Genomic DNA, 20,231 nt, shown 5'->3' on the forward strand with positions numbered 1-20,231 from the left:
AAAAGCTCAGGTGAGATGGGTCTCAAACACTGAGCTCCAGTGAAGTAGCCGTCCACAGCATCTCCACACACTGAAGCAACATGGACCTCAGAGCCTCTATCTCCCTTCTGGTGCTGCTGCTTGGCCTGTCCAAGGCTCTGCCTCTCACGGTAAGAATACCTGTGATATTCAGAACTCCACTTCTAAATGTTAACCGTGGGTTTCTTCTGTTTCATTTAAACCGTTTTTTTGTCTCTAGGCTGATGTTGATGAAGATGACATTTTCCTAGAGGAGCCTGACAATTTGGACTTGACCACACAGATTTTGACTACCAACAATGGTTTGTTTCTTATTGTTTAAACAAATGAACAGTTTCCTTAAGTTGAGGTTTTGTACAAACTCACAGAGTCGTTATGAATAACTTTCAAATTCCATTTTGTCTTCAGCTTCCAGTGAATTTCTAATTGAGGGAGATCTTGTGGTGCCAAAAACCAGGAATGCTATGGCTTGCTGGAACAATTACTGCTTATGGAAGAAGTCTGCTAATGGGAAAGTTGAGGTCCCTTACATAGTGAACCCTGAATTCTGTAAGTGAACTTATCTGTAGTATTCTATAATATGTTTTGCACATTTTTAAAAGCACATTCATTGATCATTTATTACCATTATTTGTGTTTTTCAGCTTACTATGAAGTGAGGAAAATTCAAAATGCCATGGCGACCTTCAGCAGCAAAACCTGTGTGAAGTTTGTACCTCGCTCAAGTCAACGCGACTACCTCAGCATTGAGAACAAGAGTGGGTGAGTTGATTTAGCAGTGTGCTGAAAATGTTTTTCCTTCTATGGTTGATTATATGGTCATACCTACCTGCCAGGGAAAGGTCTTTTTGTCTTTTAAACTGCAACTCAATACTGTCAGGCTTTGGTCACTTTTTAACTATTATCACTTATTTCAGTTAAACAATACGCCATCAATAAATGTAAGAAATGCTGATTATTGTGTGAAAAGTAATCTAATAGACATGTATAATGTTGGCTAAAACATTCCGATTGTAAATAATTTATTTGTCTAACCCTACAGAAACAAAACCAAACTTTAGCCTAATATCCAATCAATTGTGATTTGATGAGGACCATGGTCTTTTATCATAACAAATTTAAATAATAATGTTGATTAATGGAGCCATATTGTAAATGTTTTTGTAATTCTTCCTCCCATCTTTCTCAGGTGCTACTCTTACCTTGGCAGGACAGGAGGCGGACAGGTGGTCTCTCTCAACAGGTACGGTTGTGTTTACCACGGTATCATTCAGCATGAACTTCTCCACGCTCTGGGCTTCCACCATGAGCAGACCAGGAGTGACAGGGACCAGCATGTGAGAATCAACTTTGAAAATATCAACCAACGTAAGCTGCGTTTCATTTTTATACTTCTTCACTTGAATATGTAGTCTTGAGTTATTATTTTGGACATGTTGACAAGAACATGTTGACAAAACTGAAAACTGAAAAATTAGGAATAACCAACATGAATTCTGAATGTATGTTTATTCTTATTTTGGCAGGAATGGTTTCCAACTTTCAGAAACAACACACCAACAACCTGAACACTCCATATGACTACTCCTCTGTGATGCATTATGGGAGGTAAGAAAATGGCACCAAAGATCCTTAATTATTGACAAGATAGAGCAACGTAATGCATCTCTATGGAAGCAAAATTCGAACAGTTCCTGTCTGCTTAAAGAGGCGTGTTGCAAAGACGTCATAGTGGGATATCGATCTCTGTCAGATCGGCAGGCAGTTCAGTTCGAATGTTAGCAAGTCTGCTTAAAGGGGGATTTAGCCCCCCTCCCCCTTGTGAAGACAGAACGCGGAAATGATCGAACGTTTGCGCCTCTCGCTCCGCTTTAACCCTCTCTGATGGCACCCAGTTAAAAAAGAATTATTTATCAGAGCTGTGTTGCCTCTTGTGTTACCAAATGGACATTTTAATAAAAAATATTGCTCTTCAAATGTTTAAAATCACTGACTGTCATGTTCTTTTATAGCACTGCTTTCTCAATCAACGGAAGGGAGACAATCACTCCAATTCCAAACCCAAATGTGAAAATTGGACAGAGACGAGGAATGACATCCATTGACATCCAGAGGATCAACAAACTGTATGGATGCTGTGAGTATGACCTCATGTATAATTCTAGGTGCTAGAAACTGTAACTTTTGGATTGCTGAAAGGATGGGTTGCTGACTGGCTGCAATAGAATTCAATTCTGACTATTCCTTTTTCTATCTGACAGAAAAAGTTCAAACTGATGCTGTCCCTATTCCCACTAATGCTGGAACCACCACATGAAGTAGATGAGATGGCAAAGCACAAGTTCTTCCTTGATGGTTGTTGATTGTGAACATTACTCCTCTCGTGTTGATGTCACTGGAAAATAAAATGACCGAAAACAACTCATTCTGTTGTTGTCCTGCTGCATTCATGTAATATAGCAAACACATCTATTTCCATAGTTAGGCCGAGATGGTTAGGAAATATTTTTGTCCAAACTAACCTACATCATATTAAAATAATACCATGTTTCAGTTTTACAGGTATTTGCATGCAAAACATGCAATCCAGCATTTTTACACTACATTTCTTGGTTGGGAACTGTATGTCCATGTAATGTTCACATTCAAATGCATTCCAGTAAAAAGCAAATCTTTTTTTTTTTTTTTTTTACTGTTCGCTAGGCCTACAGGAGGTGCAGTATAAATACTGTTTACAGTAGACTATGATAGAACAGAAAACGTTTTACAGCATTGCAGTGAACAAAATATCCATGAAACACAAGAGCATTCTGAACAAAAAAACAGCAGCAAAAAGCCCAGATAAAAAGGGGGTGAACAAAAAAAGCACAATATTACTGTGTCTAATGTCTGACATTACAGTATTTGTCTTCTTCTGTTTCTGCTTCCAAAAACATCACCTCTTTTTACTGTGTAAGTGTCAATGTAATAGAGAGAAATAACCCCTGCCACTGAGTCTAAGATAGACTGGAATCAGCTGGCTCAATTTACCCAACATAAATCGTCTGTGTGTCAATTATTCGATTGTTTGTTTATTATCAGCTGAGATATATTGCTTTTAAATTGATAAAATTGCAGAAGCAGAGGTTTTTATACTGTATCTAAGGTTTGGAATATTGTTTTAACTATTGTGGGATGCTGTGTGTTAACATTCGAAAATAATACAAAAACGATCCATTATTTTGTTGGGATGTATAGTTTGTCTGTTTATGGGGCAAATAACCATATGTAGTCACTTCCGCACACACTGAAAATTCCCTCCCCCTGCCTCCATTTGGAGTTGTAGAGTCATGTGGTTTTCTCTCAGCCAATTAGGGAAGATCAAGCTATCTTACAAATATTGACATCATAGCATCTGACCAATCAGCAGTGGACTGCAGCACCTCAAACACAACCATCTGGCAGAAATCACATATTTTAGGTTTTTGAACCTGGCTCATCCTCATAATAGCAACAAAACTAAACATTGTAAATTGATGTAACTCACACATTATTTGGTTGAATAGTTGTGTTAAAGATTGAGATTGTTGTTATTTGCATAGGATTTTTAAAAATGAGCTTCTTGTTTGGCTAATGCACTATATTTGATCATACGCCCTGTTCACATAAGTGGCACAAGTGTCCATTTTTACACATATGCCTTATGTATGTATCTTTTTAAAAATATAATTAAATGGCACACAGGTGCTTATTGTTAGTGTGAGACCTAGTACTGTGTGCATTTATTTTAATGACTCAATACTGGTTAGTGAAAAAACACAATTATGAGCAAATATAAGTGGTAATTTAGTGATTACAGTTGTATTTCGGTTTTTATACACTGGTTCATAGGAGTATAGCATTCATAGTACTAGGCACCTGTGTATGCCATTCATGCCATTTAATTATATTAAAAAGATACATGGTACACGAGTCCATGTACCATGTTTGGTTTTCATACATGCAGGGGTTGCTGAGATCAGTGTTGGGAAAGTTACTTTTAAAAAGTAACTAGTTACAGTTACTAGTTACTACTTTCAAAAAGTAACTAAATTAGTTACTCAGTTACAAATTATAAAAGTAACTAGTTACTTCATAAAGTAACTGGTGCGTTACTTTCAAGTACATTTTTAAATACGAACCCACCTCTTTAACGGAACTTAAAATACAGGTGTATGTTCAATTGTTAATAATACATCTAAATATTGTAATGAAATGGGCAAATGGACATTTAATACAATACATTATTAAGAGAAACAATGTACACACATCTTTCTAATGTTGCTGAGGGAGTGAGACTCCAATCAAATGGCATGTATGTAGATATTATGTTTGTAGCCTATAGTGGATCGATACAAATAACACAATAGATGTTTTGGAACTTTTTTTTTATATTTATTGCCCCTCAACAGGCCAGAACTGGGCAGAATTAAAGTAGGCTATGCCTCTAAAACGGATGGTTCCAGTCCTTGATTATGATTGGCTGAATCGCGTCCGATGCTGTTGTTTATTCCACCATAACTCACGCCTTGACCGCATTTCGTTAGTAGGCTAATGCGCTACCACAACCAGCACAAAAGTTTGTGGCTTATTCTTAATTGTTAAGCTTCTGTTGCTTTGGTTTTGTAGCCGTCTCCTTCGCTTTCGGCAGTCTTGGCCACTAATTTTGTGGAGGCATGCGATGTTGAGAGATGAGTGAGTTTGAATTAGGCTACTCAACACTGATGTTTACAAGGCACTTGACAGTGCATAATGCGCATTTGACGATTACATTCTTTCTTTTCATTTCATGGAAGAAAAATAATGACTGTACTTCCTTTTAGCGAATGCTGTTTTAGGAGTAGCCTATTTGCATTCGCCATTCACTTTGACCAACTCGCTTGAAATGCGCCGCTCTGTGTGTCGAACTAGGCTACTATGCAAGCTTAGGAACACCCGCCCAACTCTACCTCTGATTGGCTTACCATGAAATTGTACTCAACCTCAGCCAATCGTCAGTATGTATGCGCTTGTCTCGTGCTCACTACCCAAGGAAGAACAGTAAAATTAATCTGCCTCGCCCTCGGCTCTGAGATCTAGTTGGTCTGATGGAGAGAGAAAAAAAAAATAATATAGCCTGTAAGAGCCAAAACATAAGAAAAATAATTTAGTACTATTATTGTTTATTTTTGCAATGAGTTAGATGTGAACTGAAGATAATATTTAAATGTAGGTAAAAGCCGGGTTTCTATTGGCTGTTCTGATTTCCTGTTTGCGCATGCAGAATTATTCACCCACCGAATGGGCCTGCGCATGTTAGAGAGTTAATTAGATAGACATGTGTGTGGTATGGAGTCACACAGCTTTTTGACCGTGATCCATAGTCCGTGATCCGTTAGCCTTTTTCCATGTCATTATTTCCTGAAAACGAATGATATGAAGATTGAAAACTGAATAAACAGCAACATCAACGGTGAACTGTGTCGTGAGTAAACATAAATGAGGTGAATATTGTTGGAAAGGACATATGGAGACGAGTCAGAAAAACTTGAATTGCACACATGCAGAAGTGGTACAATAGCTGTAAAGAAACACTAAAAACGAAATTTGCCACTACATTTAAGTCAAAAAGCTTGACTATGAACTGTCAAGAGCCTATGTGGAAGCTTTGGAGTTAGCAAGATAAGTGGATGACTCAGCAATCCGAGACATTGGAGCTAGCAAAGAAGCTAAGTGGATGACGAAGTCTTGCAGTTTAGCATCAGCTCGTCGGTTAATTACGAATGGATTGACCATGCTACAATGTGCCAAGTGAAGTGCTTATGAAACAAGATTGAATGTGAAGAAGTTCGTTTTTTGGATGGAAGTGTAACTGTTTATGCTGTAAAAACCGAAGATTTTTCCTCAACTGAAAGGAGGCTTTGTGAGTGAATTTAGCTGGAACTTTGTGGAACCTCGTTGAACAATGACGGACGAAATTGACGTTGAGGGTATGAATACTCGCGACGACCAACAGAGGGCGTTGACTGCTAAAGGTGCAGAGAGCAAAGTACATAAATTCATAAATGCAAGAAAAGGTAAATTAGGACAAATGACAGCAAAAGCAAACGAAATTGAGCGGCTTCTGGGCAATGAAAGCCTGCCTAATTTAACTGATGTTGTTAGAAAGGAAATTAAAGCATACAAGAAACTGTATGAAGAGTTTAAAGAATACAATACTTCAATGCTGTTGTATCTAACGGACGAAGATAAAAATGCTGACCAAGAGTTATGGTTTCAGCCAAAGTCAAATCAGTGCTTCGAGTTCATGACTAAAATCAACAAGTGGATTGAAGCAAAAGCATGTGATGAGGAGATAACACCACTGGACAGTGCATCTGGGATGTCAAAACGATCAAATGCTTCATCAGCTCGTATTAGAGAGGAAGCCAACAGAGCTGCTCTGGTAGCGCAGGCAGCAGCGTTGAGAGAAAAACAGGTACTAGAGTTGAAAGAAGCTGAAATTAAAGCTGCAAAGGAAAGATTGCAAATTGAAACAGCTCTTGCAGTTTCTGCTGCAAAAATGAAAGTTTATGACGAAAGTGAAGACCGACAGTCTCAAGCAGGTGCATACAAGCCTACAAAGTCATTTAATAACTTCTTTGAACAAGAACAAGATGGTGGATATGATAACACACAGCGTTTTCCATCCTCCAAGTTGAAACCCTCTATGATTTATGGAGCTAGGGATTTTGACCCATCTGCATCTACTGGAGCCACAGGTAAGCAGAGGGAAACTCCGTGGCAGTCTGGTCAAGCTAGAGCCACGTCACAACCTGATGATGGAAGAGATGCAAGAGAGATGTATCGGATGATGCAAAGACAGACAGACATTACAGAGCTGCTAGCAAAGAACCAACAACTGTTTCGCTTACCACGTAGAGATGTGCCAGTGTTCCAGGGAGACCCACTGGAGTATAGGTCCTTCATGAGAGCTTTTATCCATGCCATTGATGCAAGAGCAGACAGCAATGCAGACAAACTTTACTTCTTGGAGCAGTACACCAGAGGTGAACCTCGTGATCTTGTGAGGAGCTGCCAGCATATGCCTGAACATCGTGGCTATGCGAAGGCTTTGGGTCTGCTTCAAGAGAAATATGGAAATGAGCTGAAGGTTGCTACTGCATTGATCGAAAAGGCATCCAAGTGGCCTCAAATAAAAGCTGAAGATGAAAAGGCTCTAAGTGCATTCTCAGTGTTCCTTGTGAGCTGTCGTAACGCCATGGAAGATATAGATTATATGGAAGAGATGGATAATCCCACAACCATGAGGACCATCATCACAAAATTACCATTCAGAATGAGAGAGCGATGGAGAGTTCGTGCTTATGAGATTCAGGAGCAGCGAAAGAGAAGAGCCAGGTTCACAGAGCTGGTTTACTTTGTGGAGCGACAAGCAAAGATCATGTCTGACCCACTCTTTGGAGATCTTGAATCATCTGCAAATGAAAAGAAGACTACAAAAAAGGTTCAACATGGAAATAAGCTAAAAAATGAAGGGAAGCAAGGAAGTAGCTATGCTACACAAGTTGAACAAGTTAAAGAAAATAATGATGATCAGAGTGAGCAGTCAAAATCAAAGATGGATGTGTCATTCAAGAGTGCATTTACAAGACCGTGCATGTTCTGTGACAAGAATCATGCACTGCAAGAGTGTCACAAAATCAGAGCGAAGCCACACAAGGACAGAGTAGAGTTCTTAAAGAAAATGGGACTTTGCTTTGGTTGCCTGGTAAAGGGCCACCTGAGCAGGGAATGTAAAAAGAAGATGTCTTGTGAGATGTGTTCTCTGAAGCATCCAAGTATGCTACACCTCTCAAGCCAAGACAAAAGTGCAAAGGAGAAGACTTCTGATACTGAGGTCAGCAAGACTGTTACAGACAGTAGAACAGTAGCTCTCCCTCAAGAGATCAGTGCCTGTACTGGGGCTGGAGACAGTTGCGTGCTTGCCATTGTGCCTGTTAGAGTCAAGTCCAGAAGGAGTGCCAAAGCCGTGGAGGCCTACGCTTTCATGGATCCTGGCAGCTCTGCGACATTCTGTACTGAAGCTCTAGCAAGACAGTTGAATGTTCAAGGCAGACGAACTGAGCTCATGCTGAGCACCATCAATTCCACAAGACGGGTAGAGAGTTACATCCTGACTGACCTGGAAGTCAGCAACCTAGAAGAAGACAACTTTATGGCGTTATCCAAAGTGTTCACACAGAAAAGCATTCCTGTGTCCAGAGAGAACATACCACTACAGAAGGAGGTTGACAAGTGGCCATACCTCAGTGAAGTAAGATTGCCTCACATTGATGCAAAAGTGGAACTTCTCATTGGAACTAAAGAATACAACATCTTGGAGCCATGGAAAGTGATCCCTAGCCAGGAGAGTGGACCATATGCTGTAAAGACAGCACTTGGATGGATTTTGAATGGACCACTCAGAGGGAATGACATGAACACAGATGACGACACACAACAATGTGGTGTTGTTAACCGGATTGTCATTGACAGCGTGGAACAACTGCTCATACAACAATATAATCATGACTTTCCTGAACGCAACTGTGATGACAAGTCAGAAATGTCACAAGAGGATCACTGCTTCATGCAATCTGTGTCAACTTCTGCACATCATGTGGATGGACATTACTGCATAGGTCTTCCGATGAAGAAGTCAAGTGTCCAAATGCCAAACAACCGAAGTGCTGTGTTGCAACGTGCACTAAGCCTTAAGAACAAATTGAAGAAGAATCCGGTGTTCCATGAAGAATACACTTCATTTATGAATGACATGTTGAACAAAGGATATGCAACTGAAGTTCCATTGACACTGTTGAGCCGTCATGATGGAAAAGTGTGGTATATTCCCCACCACGGGGTATACCATCCTCAAAAGAAGAAGCTCCGCGTAGTGTTTGACTGCGCTGCTAGCTACCAAGGAGTCTCACTAAACAGTGAGCTTCTACAGGGACCAGACTTGACGAACTCGCTTGTGGGAGTATTGACGCGTTTCAGACAAGAACCTGTCGCTATGATTGCTGATGTAGAAGCGATGTATTATCAAGTGAGGGTTCCTGAAGACGACACTGACCTACTGCGATTCCTGTGGTGGCCAGGAGGAGACGTTAGTCAAGACATTGCTGAATACAAGATGGTTGTTCACATCTTCGGTGCGACATCATCTCCTAGTTGTGCAAATTACGCACTTCGAAGAACAGCAGAGGAGAACCGCTGTAAGGCTGCACCTGAGACTGTGAACACAGTCCTGAAGAAATTTTACGTCGACGACTGTTTGACATCAGTTGCGAGTGAAGCTCAAGCAGTTGAGTTGTGCAGAGACCTCACAGCATTGTGTGCTAGTGGAGGATTTCATCTGACAAAATGGACGAGCAACAACCGTGCCTTGCTTGCCTCTGTTCCAGACTGTGAGAGAGCCAAGGATATCAGAGACTTGGACTTGACCCATGATGTGCTACCCATGGAGAGGGCTTTAGGTGTGCTATGGTGCACAGAATTGGACTCGTTCAAGTTCAAGATCAACGTTAAAGACAAACCAATCACAAGACGAGGAATTCTCTCCGTCACAAGCTCAATCTATGATCCGCTGGGATTCCTTGCACCAGCAATTCTTCCCGCAAAGATGCTCTTGCAACAGCTGTGCAAAGAAGGACTTGCTTGGGACAATGAGATTCCAGAACAGCTGGGTCGAAAGTGGAACATCTGGTTACAAGACTTACACCAACTGTCAGACGTAGTTGTACCCAGATGCATGAGACCATCAGATTTTGGACCTGTTGCAACTGCGCAGCTCCATCACTTTTCTGATGGAAGCGAAATTGGATACGGAACAGTCTCTTACCTGAGATTGACGAGTAAAACTGGAAGTGTTCACTGTGCATTCATGATGGGGAAAGCACGCGTGGCCCCACTGAAGCAGACCACAATTCCACGCATAGAATTGACTGCAGCAGTGGTTGCTGTGAACACAGACAAGATGTTAAGGAAAGAGATACAGATGGAGTTGCTTGACTCAATGTTCTGGACTGACAGCACAACTGTGTTGAAATACATTGAGAATGAAAAGATACGCTTCAAAACATTTGTTGCCAACCGCATCTCCATCATCAGAGAGTCAACCAAGCCACAGCAATGGAGATATGTTAACACAACAACTAATCCTGCCGACTGTGCATCGAGGGGGCTTATGCCAACCAAGTTCATGAAGAATCTGAGCTGGTTACATGGTCCAGCCTTCCTAAAAGAACCAGAAAGCAACTGGCCAAGAAGACCTGACGAAACAAAGGTTGAAGAAGATGACATTGAGGTGAGAAACACAGCTGCAGTACATTTCATGCACACATCCGAAGACGTGAATGCTGTCAACAAGTTGATCAACTACTACTCCAGCTGGTACAGGTTGAAAAAGGCTGTGGCGTGGATTCTCAAATTCAAAGATCTTCTTCTGCAACGCTGTAGGAGAAAGAAAGAACATTCACAGAGAAATCACAATGGAAAAGACACAACATTCAAACAGAACAGACAAGATGAACATTCAACAAAGACAAGAACTGGTCTCACAGTAGAAGACATGATGAAAGCAGAAATTGAAATCATCAAGTTCAGCCAGGGCCAAAGGTTTCAGGAAGAAATCTCCATGCTGAAGAAAAGCCATCATGTGAGGAAAACCAGTCACTTAATGAAGCTTAATCCTGTAATGCAGGATGGAGTGCTAAGGGTTGGAGGCCGTCTCTCTGCTGCTGCAATGCCAGAGCATATGAAGCATCCTGTCATTATCCCAAAGGACTTGCATATCACCATATTGATCTTGCAAGACACTCATGAGAAAATTGGACATTGTGGAAGACTTCACATGCTCGCACAACTGCGCCAGAGATACTGGATCCCCTCAGCTAACTCCGTGGTAAGGAAGTTCCTGTCAAGGTGTGTGATATGCAGGAAAGTCAAGGGCAAACCTCTAGAACAACAAATGGCTGACTTACCCAAAGACAGACTTCTACCAGACAAACCTCCCTTTACGAACGTTGGGGTTGATTATTTCGGACCTTTTGACGTGAAACAAGGTCGCAGCACTGTGAAAAGATATGGTGTGCTGTTCACCTGTCTCACGACAAGAGCAGTGCACATTGAAATTGCGCACACACTGGACACTGATTCTTGCATTAATGCAGTCAGACGCTTTGTGTGCAGAAGAGGACAAGTAGCTGTGATGCGATCGGATAACGGTACCAACCTGGTTGCTACTGAGCGTGAGCTGCGTGAAGCCATCCAACAGTGGAACCAGTCAAAGATTACAGATTCTCTCATGCAAAGAGGAATTCAGTGGGTATTCAATCCACCCACTGGCTCACACTTTGGAGGGATCTGGGAAAGACAGATCAGATCTGTTAGGAAAGTTCTTAGATCTGTGCTGAAAGAGCAAACAATCAGTGATGAGTGCTTGCATACACTGATGTGCGAGGTGGAGTCAATACTGAACAACAGACCACTGACAACAACAACAGATGATCCGATGGATCTTGAAGCTTTGACTCCTAACCACTTGCTACTGATGAAGAAACAGCCAATTCTGCCTCCTGGACTATCGAAGAAAGAGGATTCATACGCCCGCCGACGATGGAAGCAAGTGCAATATCTTGCTGACTTGTTTTGGAAGCGTTGGGTGCGTGAGTACCTGCCCATGCTTCAGGAGCGGCAGAAGTGGACTCAGATTAAGAAGAACTTGACCACTGGGGACATTGTCATGATCGTCGACGACTCGGCACCGCGGAGTTCGTGGGTGTTGGGACGAGTCATTCAGGTCATGCCTGATGCCAAGGGACTTGTGCGACGTGTTCTCATCAAGACAAAGACGAACACCTTAGAAAGACCTGTTGACAAACTGTGCCTTATATGTGAGATGGACACTTGAGTTTGAATATGTAAAAAAAAAAAAAAAAAAAAAAAAGGAAATATTGTGAATATTGTACATGTTATATTCTGTATATTTTGTGATATTTGCTTGAAATGATAGGTAATGCCTAATGTTTGAAGATTTAGTTGGCTCTATAGTGGTTAATGAGTAATTGTCAGTCTTCATGCCTTCCAATTAGGGGCTGGAAATGTAAGAGCCAAAACATAAGAAAAATAATTTAGTACTATTATTGTTTATTTTTGCAATGAGTTAGATGTGAACTGAAGATAATATTTAAATGTAGGTAAAAGCCGGGTTTCTATTGGCTGTTCTGATTTCCTGTTTGCGCATGCAGAATTATTCACCCACCGAATGGGCCTGCGCATGTTAGAGAGTTAATTAGATAGACATGTGTGTGGTATGGAGTCACACAGCTTTTTGACCGTGATCCATAGTCCGTGATCCGTTAGCCTTTTTCCATGTCATTATTTCCTGAAAACGAATGATATGAAGATTGAAAACTGAATAAACAGCAACATCAACGGTGAACTGTGTCGTGAGTAAACATAAATGAGGTGAATATTGTTGGAAAGGACATATGGAGACGAGTCAGAAAAACTTGAATTGCACACATGCAGAAGTGGTACAATAGCTGTAAAGAAACACTAAAAACGAAATTTGCCACTACATAGCCTATAGTAACGCACCGCATTTTTTGGCAGTAACGGTAACGGCATTATCAAGATGGGAAAAGTAATCAATTAGATTACTCGTTACTGAAAAAACTAACGCCGTTAGTAACGCCGTTATTAATAACGCCGTTATTCCCATCACTGGCTGAGATATAAGCTGACTTTCTGTCTGGCGGCTTCGCCACAAATTTCGATTGGCTGTTACAGGCGAACGGTAAAAGTTCCGAAGAAAAAAATGAAATGGGTTGGTGAGGCATCAGCTGAGGATGCTCTGTGTCAAGTATGGTGTTGATCGGAGATTTTTTTTTTTCAAATTCACCCTCTGTACTTTTTTCCCCCAGACGGGCAAGGACATATATATGGTAACTTCATTGACCATGATTTGCTATGCCAAGATGAAAAAAAAAAAAATATATATATATATATTTTTTTAAATGTCCTGAAACATCCCCCCATTAACTTTCTGAAGGTAACATTTTGAATTTCCAAAGATTTCAATGAGTGCCCTATAAAGGGTTAAGAAAATGTAAGCATTGTGAAAATGTATTCACTGACTACATACTGTGTGAAAACAACATGAAATGTGTGAATGGTATGGCCACAAAAGACCGATGCTGTGCTAACTGTGTTCTGAACATGTGTCAACTGAATGGACAAACGCTTGTTAGCGATTGAAAAAAACTGTAACCAATGAGAAACAAACCATTGTTGGAAGCCAAAATCTGTGTGGTCAAGTCCACACTGTCAGGCTCCTCTAGGAAAAAGTCATTTTCATCACCATCAGCCTAGAGGCAAAAAGGTGAAGTTAAAACAGGAGAAACCCACAGCTGACATTAAGTCAGATATCAGAGGTGTTCTTACTGTGAGAGGTAGAGCCTTGGACAGGCCAAGCAGCAGCACCAGAAGGGAGATAGAGGCTCTGAGGTCCATGTTGCTTCAGTGTGTGGAGATGCTATGGGCGGCTACTTCACTGGAGCTCAGTGTTTGAGACCCATCTCACCTGATGTTTCATACAGCCGTCCACAGGTGTGTCTGCAGGGGGATTTAGGTCTGCTGTCAGGGTCAGGTGTCTAATGAAAGCACTTGACACCACCACCGCTTCCACAAATTCAACAACTGGACTAAGATGCAATTATGAGTTTATTTGTTTAGATCACCTGGTAAGATGGCTTGCACTCTGATGTGTTAGCATGGTTGGTCTTTACATTTGTACCAGTGTCTGCAGAAAGACCTGTACCTTTTAGAATTGAAATATTGTTCTTCCCAATTACCACATTAATCTTCCAAAATGAAATGCAAAATCAAATGCAGAAATGCATAGAAATCTGTTTTATCATCTCTTAAAATCTATTCTACGTAAGAGTGGAGTACATGCCCAGATATACAAACACAGATGGATGAATGTCTAATTGTCTGATCACACGATTCTGCCATCTATATCATGTTCAAAAGACAATGGTGACTGTTTAAACATCAGTTTAACTACATCATCTACATGGGTGATATGGTTTTAAATCAGTATTCTGGGACACTTCACGATTAGCATTAAGCTTTGTATCTTTAGAAAACCAGTCATGTTTTTGAATGGTCATGCATCATTCCCTCAGTTTGCCTTGAGATGGGAGAAATACGAATTTCAATGAAACCCATGAATAGGACTTCCTGCTTTCAATGATGTAAAATGATGATTTTTACATCATGGAAAGCAGGAAGTCCAACATTGAAATCCGTATTTAAACATTATTAACATCATATTCTAAGACCTCAAATTGGGCAAAATGGGGACTATACCAACCAACTATCACTTTTATCTCACTGTTCATATATATCGAACTTGAACAAATGCTCCAGCTGAAATTCAAGATCTATAGCATGCAAGAAACACTCGGCATCATGACTTAAGCAGTTATACTCTCTTGGATCAGATCTTGGACAATGACGGCTACAGTATATCTCACTGATTCAACTATAAGAGTGTTTGTTCTACAGTGCTTATATGAGCATGTTTGGCGGGGTAGCTGGCCTTGGTCCAGGCATAGCAGATATTACATGTGAGAAAAGTCTGAACATAGAGAACATTGTTTAAATGGTAATAAACTAGATGTACCGCAAAGCGATGCACAATATGACCGCCACTCAGTCCTGCACATTCTCTCCGCAAATATCAATCACGTATGTAAATGAGTGTGTGCATGTGTGCGCTTGCTTTTGTGCATGAGTGCACACACACACGCAGGCACACACTCACACACACATGCGCGCGCGTGCACACACACACACACACACACACACACACACACACATAAACAGGCACACACTCACACACACGCACACATGCACACGCGCACACACACACACACACACACACACACAGACACACACACACACAGGCACACACACAGATACACCCATAGAGAATAGAGAGAGAGAGAAAGAGAGAACACACACAGAATACACATAACACAGAACACACACAGACAAACAGAGAGAGAGAGAGAGAGAAAGAAAGAGAACACCCACAGAATACACACAGAACATGCACATACACACATAAACACACATGCAAACACACAAATGGGCACACAGAAACGCACCCCCCCCCCCCCCCCCCCCCCCCACACACACACACAGGCTATATTACACACACACACACACACACACACACACACACAAACACACACACAGGCTATAGTACATCACACACACACACACTCACTTCTCAGCTCCTGTGGTCTCACACATTGCTGCATCTCAGAAAACGTACTTAAACTTACGTGACCCCCGGGGACGAAACAATTTTTTTCCTAATCGTTGACGAAAAACTCGGAATCAATGACGGAAAAAAAAAAAAAAAAAACACTTTGACAACAACTACTGTATATGACCGCTTCGCTAGCTATGCTAGCGGCGGTCATAATAAAAAAGCTACTGACAAAAGTGTTTGGAATTACTTCTACCAGGTTTACCTTGCTTCAGTTCAGAATAATTCCATTGTAGAGGATATGTACCACAAGGAACATGTCATCTTGTCTTAGTTCAGTTATTGAGTTTGTGGGAGCGGTGGTGGTGTCCTCCCATAAGAGCTTCCATTAGACACCTGACCCTGACAGCAGACCTAAATCCCCCTGCAGACACACCTGTGGAGGCCTGTATAAAAGCTCAGGTGAGATGGGTCTCAAACACTGAGCTCCAGTGAAGTAGCCGTCCACAGCATCTCCACACACTGAAGCAACATGGACCTCAGAGCCTCTATCTCCCTTCTGGTGCTGCTGCTTGGCCTGTCCAAGGCTCTGCCTCTCACGGTAAGAATACCTGTGATATTCAGAACTCCACTTCTAAATATTAACCGTGGGTTTCTTCTGTTTCATTTAAACCGTTTTTTTGTCTCTAGGCTGATGTTGATGAAGATGACATTTTCCTAGAGGAGCCTGACAATTTGGACTTGACCACACAGATTTTGACTACCAACAATGGTTTGTTTCTTATTGTTTAAACAAATGAACAGTTTCCTTAAGTTGAGGTTTTGTACAAACTCACAGAGTCGTTATGAATAACTTTCCAATTCCATTTTGTCTTCAGCTTCCAGTGAATTTCTAATTGAGGGAGATCTTGTGGTGCCAAAAACCAGGAATGCTATGGCTTGCTGGAACAATTACTGCTTATGGAAGAAGTCTGCTAATGGGAAAGTTGAGGTCCCTTACATAGTGAACCCTGAATTCTGTAAGTGAACTTATCTGTAGTATTCTATAATATGTTTTGCACATTTTTAAATGCACATTCATTGATCATTTATTACCATTATTTGTGTTATTCAGCTTACTATGAAGTGAGGAAAATTCAAAATGCCATGGCGACCTTCAGCTGCAAAACCTGTGTGAAGTTTGTACCTCGCTCAAGTCAACGCGACTACCTCAGCATTGAGAACAAGAGTGGGTGAGTTGATTTAGCAGTGTGCTGAAAATGTTTTTCCTTCTATGGTTGATTATATGGTCATACCTACCTGCCAGGAAAAGGTCTTTTTGTCTTTTAAACTACAACTCAATACTGTCAGGCTTTGGTCACTTTTGAACTATTATCACTTATTTCAGTTAAACAATACGCCATCAATAAATGTAAGAAATGCTGATTATTGTGTGAAAAGTAATCTAATAGACATGTATAATGTTGGCTAAAACATTCCGATTGTAAATAATTTATTTGTGTACAGAAACAAAACCAAACTTTAGCCTAATATCCAATCAATTGTGATTTGATGAGGACCATGGTCTTTTATCATAACAAATTTAAATAATAATGTTGATTAATGGAGCCATATTGTAAATGTTTTTGTAATTCTTCCTCCCATCTTTCTCAGGTGCTACTCTTACCTTGGCAGGACAGGAGGCGGACAGGTGGTCTCTCTCAACAGGTACGGTTGTGTTTACCACGGTATCATTCAGCATGAACTTCTCCACGCTCTGGGCTTCCACCATGAGCAGACCAGGAGTGACAGGGACCAGCATGTGAGAATCAACTTTGAAAATATCAACCAACGTAAGCTGCGTTTCATTTTTATACTTCTTCAATTGAATATGTAGTCTTGAGTTATTATTTTGGACATGTTGACAAGAACATGTTGACAAAACTGAAAACTGAAAAATTAGGAATAACCAACATGAATTCTGAATGTATGTTTATTCTCATTTTGGCAGGAATGGTTTCCAACTTTCAGAAACAACACACCAACAACCTGAACACTCCATATGACTACTCCTCTGTGATGCATTATGGGAGGTAAGAAAATGGCACCCAGTTAAAAAAGAATTATTTATCAGAGCTGTGTTGCCTCTTGTGTTACCAAATGGACATTTTAATAAAAAATATTGCTCTTCAAATGTTTAAAATCACTGACTGTCATGTTCTTTTATAGCACTGCTTTCTCAATCAATGGAAGGGAGACAATCACTCCAATTCCAAACCCAAATGTGAAAATTGGACAGAGACGAGGAATGACATCCATTGACATCCAGAGGATCAACAAACTGTATGGATGCTGTGAGTATGACCTCATGTATAATTCTAGGTGCTAGAAACTGTAACTTTTGGATTGCTGAAAGGATGGGTTGCTGACTGGCTGCAATATAATTCAATTCTGGCTATTCCTTCTTCTATCTGACAGAAAAAGTTCAAACTGATGCTGTCCCTATTCCCACTAATGCTGGAACCACCACATGAAGTAGATGAGATGGGAAAGCACAAGTTCTTCCTTGATGGTTGTTGATTGTAAACATTACTCCTCTCGTGTTGATGTCACTGGAAAATAAAATGACCGAAAACAACTCATTCTGTTGTTGTCCTGCTGCATTCATGTAATATAGCAAACACATCTATTTCCATAGTTAGGCCGAGATGGTTACTTAGGAAATATTTTTGTCCAAACTAACCTACATCATATTAAAACAATACCATGTTTCAGTTTTACAGGTATTTGCATGCAAAACATGCAATCCAGCATTTTTACACTACATGTCTTGGTTGGGAACTGTTTGTCCAGATGTAATGTTCACATTCAAATGCATTCCAGTGAAAAGCAAATCTTTTTTATTTTTTTTTATTTTTTTTACTGTTCACTAGGCCTACAGGAGGTGCAGTATAAATATACTGTTTACAGTAGACTATGATAGAACAGAAAACGTTTTACAGCATTGCAGTGAACAAAATATCCATGAAACACAAGAGCATTCTGAACAAAAAAACAGCAGCAAAAAGCCCAGATAAAAAGGGGGTGAACAAAAAAAGCACAATATTACTGTGTCTAATGTCTGACATTACAGTATTTGTCTTCTTCTGTTTCTGCTTCCAAAAACATCACCTCCTCGTTTTACTGTGTAAGTGTCAATGTAATAGAGAGAAATAACCCCTGCCACTGAGTCTAACATAGACTGGAATCAGCTGTAGTTGGCCCAATTTACCCAACATAAATCGTCTGTGAGTCAATTATTCGATTGTTTGTTTATTATCAGCTGAGATACATTGCTTTTGAATTGATAAATTTGCAGAAGCAGAGGTTTTTATACTGTATCTAAGGTTTGGAATATTGTTTTAACTATTGTGGGATGTTGTGTGTTAATATTCGAAAATAATACAAAAACGATCCATTATTTTGTTGGGATGTATAGTTTGTCTGTTTATGGGGCAAATAACCATATGTAGTCACTTCCGCACACACTGAAAATTCCCTCCCCCTGCCTCCATTTGGAGTTGTAGAGTCATGTGGTTTTCTCTCAGCCAATTAGGGAAGATCAAGCTATCTTACAAATATTGACATCATAGCATCTGACCAATCAGCAGTGGACTGCAGCACCTCAAACACAACCGTCTGGCAGAAATCACATATTTTAGGTTTTTGAACCTGGCTCATCCTCATAATAGCATCAAAACTAAACATTGTAAATTGATGTAACTCACACATTATTTGGTTGAATAGTTGTGTTAAAGATTGAGATTGTTGTTATTTGCATAGGATTTTTAAAAATGAGCTTCTTGTTTGGCTAAAAACTAAATGCACTATATTTGATCATATGCCCTGTTCACATAAGTGGCACAAGTGTCCATTTTTACACATATGCCTTATGTATGTATCTTTTTAAAAATATAATTAAATGGCACACAGGTGCTTATTGTTAGTGTGAGACCTAGTACTGTGTGCATTTATTTTAATGACTCAATACTGGTTAGTGAAAAAACACAATTATGAGCAAATATAAGTGGTAATTTAGTGATTATAGTTGTATTTCGGTTTTTATACACTGGTTCATAGGAGTATAGCATTCATAGTACTAGGCACCTGTGTATGCCCTTCATGCCATTTAATTATATTAAAAAGATACATGGTACACGAGTCCATGTACCAAGTTTGGTTTTGATACATGCAGGGATTGCTGAGATATAAGCTGACTTTCTGTCTGGCGGCTTCGCCACAAATTTCGATTGGCTGTTACGGGCGAACGGTAAAAGTTCCGAAGAAAAAAATGAAATGGGTTGGTGAGGCATCAGCTGAGGATGCTCTGTGTCAAGTATGGTGTTGATCGGAGATCATTTTTTTTCAAATTCACCCTCTGTACTTTTTTTCCCCAGACGGGCAAGGACATATATATGGTAACTTCATTGACCATGATTTGCTATGCCAAGATGAAATATATTGATTTTTTTTTTATTTTTTTTTTTAAATGTCCTGAAACATCCCCCCATTAACTTTCTGAAGGTAAAATTTAGAATTTCCAAAGATTTCAATGAGTGCCCTATAAAGGGTTAAGAAAATGTAAGCATTGTGAAAATGTATTCACTGACTACATACTGTGTGAAAACAACATGAAATGTGTGAATGGTATGGCCACAAAAGACCGATGCTGTGCTAACTGTGTTTAGAGTTTTGAAAATGTTTCAACTGAATGGACAAATGCTTGTTAGCGATTGAAAAAAACTGTAACCAATGAGAAACAAACCATTGTTGGAAGCCAAAATCTGTGTGGTCAAGTCCACACTGTCAGGCTCCTCTAGGAAAAAGTCATTTTCATCACCATCAGCCTAGAGGCAAAAAGGTGAAG

General features: G+C 40.2%; 2 protein-coding genes across 2 annotated transcripts; both read left to right on the forward strand.

Annotated features, from left to right (window-relative positions):
- The first annotated feature begins 80 nt into the window (after positions 1-80).
- On the forward strand, positions 81-2,335 carry LOC134068501 (hatching enzyme 1.2-like). Its single transcript, XM_062524156.1, has 8 exons — positions 81-149; positions 239-320; positions 427-567; positions 663-780; positions 1,208-1,386; positions 1,545-1,626; positions 2,031-2,155; positions 2,280-2,335. Coding segments are annotated over exons 1-8 (798 nt in total). The 3' UTR covers positions 2,282-2,335.
- Positions 2,336-15,878: 13,543 nt separating this feature from the next.
- Positions 15,879-17,857, forward strand: LOC134068497 (hatching enzyme 1.2-like). Its single transcript, XM_062524149.1, has 8 exons — positions 15,879-15,947; positions 16,037-16,118; positions 16,225-16,365; positions 16,461-16,578; positions 17,000-17,178; positions 17,337-17,418; positions 17,555-17,679; positions 17,804-17,857. Coding segments are annotated over exons 1-8 (798 nt in total). The 3' UTR covers positions 17,806-17,857.
- The last annotated feature ends 2,374 nt before the right edge of the window (positions 17,858-20,231 follow it).

This window comes from Sardina pilchardus, chromosome 21 (assembly GCF_963854185.1).
Source record: "Sardina pilchardus chromosome 21, fSarPil1.1, whole genome shotgun sequence".
NCBI lineage: Eukaryota > Metazoa > Chordata > Actinopteri > Clupeiformes > Clupeidae > Sardina > Sardina pilchardus.

Bases quoted from the DNA above. Each gene is read 5' to 3' on its own strand.
- LOC134068501 (XM_062524156.1), top strand. From the start codon at position 81: ATGGACCTCAGAGCCTCTATCTCCCTTCTGGTGCTGCTGCTTGGCCTG. The intron at 150-238 runs GTAAGAATACCT...TTTTGTCTCTAG, and splicing joins CCAAGGCTCTGCCTCTCACG to GCTGATGTTGATGAAGATGA. The intron at 568-662 runs GTAAGTGAACTT...TGTGTTTTTCAG, and splicing joins CATAGTGAACCCTGAATTCT to CTTACTATGAAGTGAGGAAA.
- LOC134068497 (XM_062524149.1), top strand. From the start codon at position 15,879: ATGGACCTCAGAGCCTCTATCTCCCTTCTGGTGCTGCTGCTTGGCCTG. The intron at 16,119-16,224 runs GTTTGTTTCTTA...TTTTGTCTTCAG, and splicing joins GATTTTGACTACCAACAATG to CTTCCAGTGAATTTCTAATT. The intron at 17,419-17,554 runs GTAAGAAAATGG...GTTCTTTTATAG, and splicing joins TCTGTGATGCATTATGGGAG to CACTGCTTTCTCAATCAATG.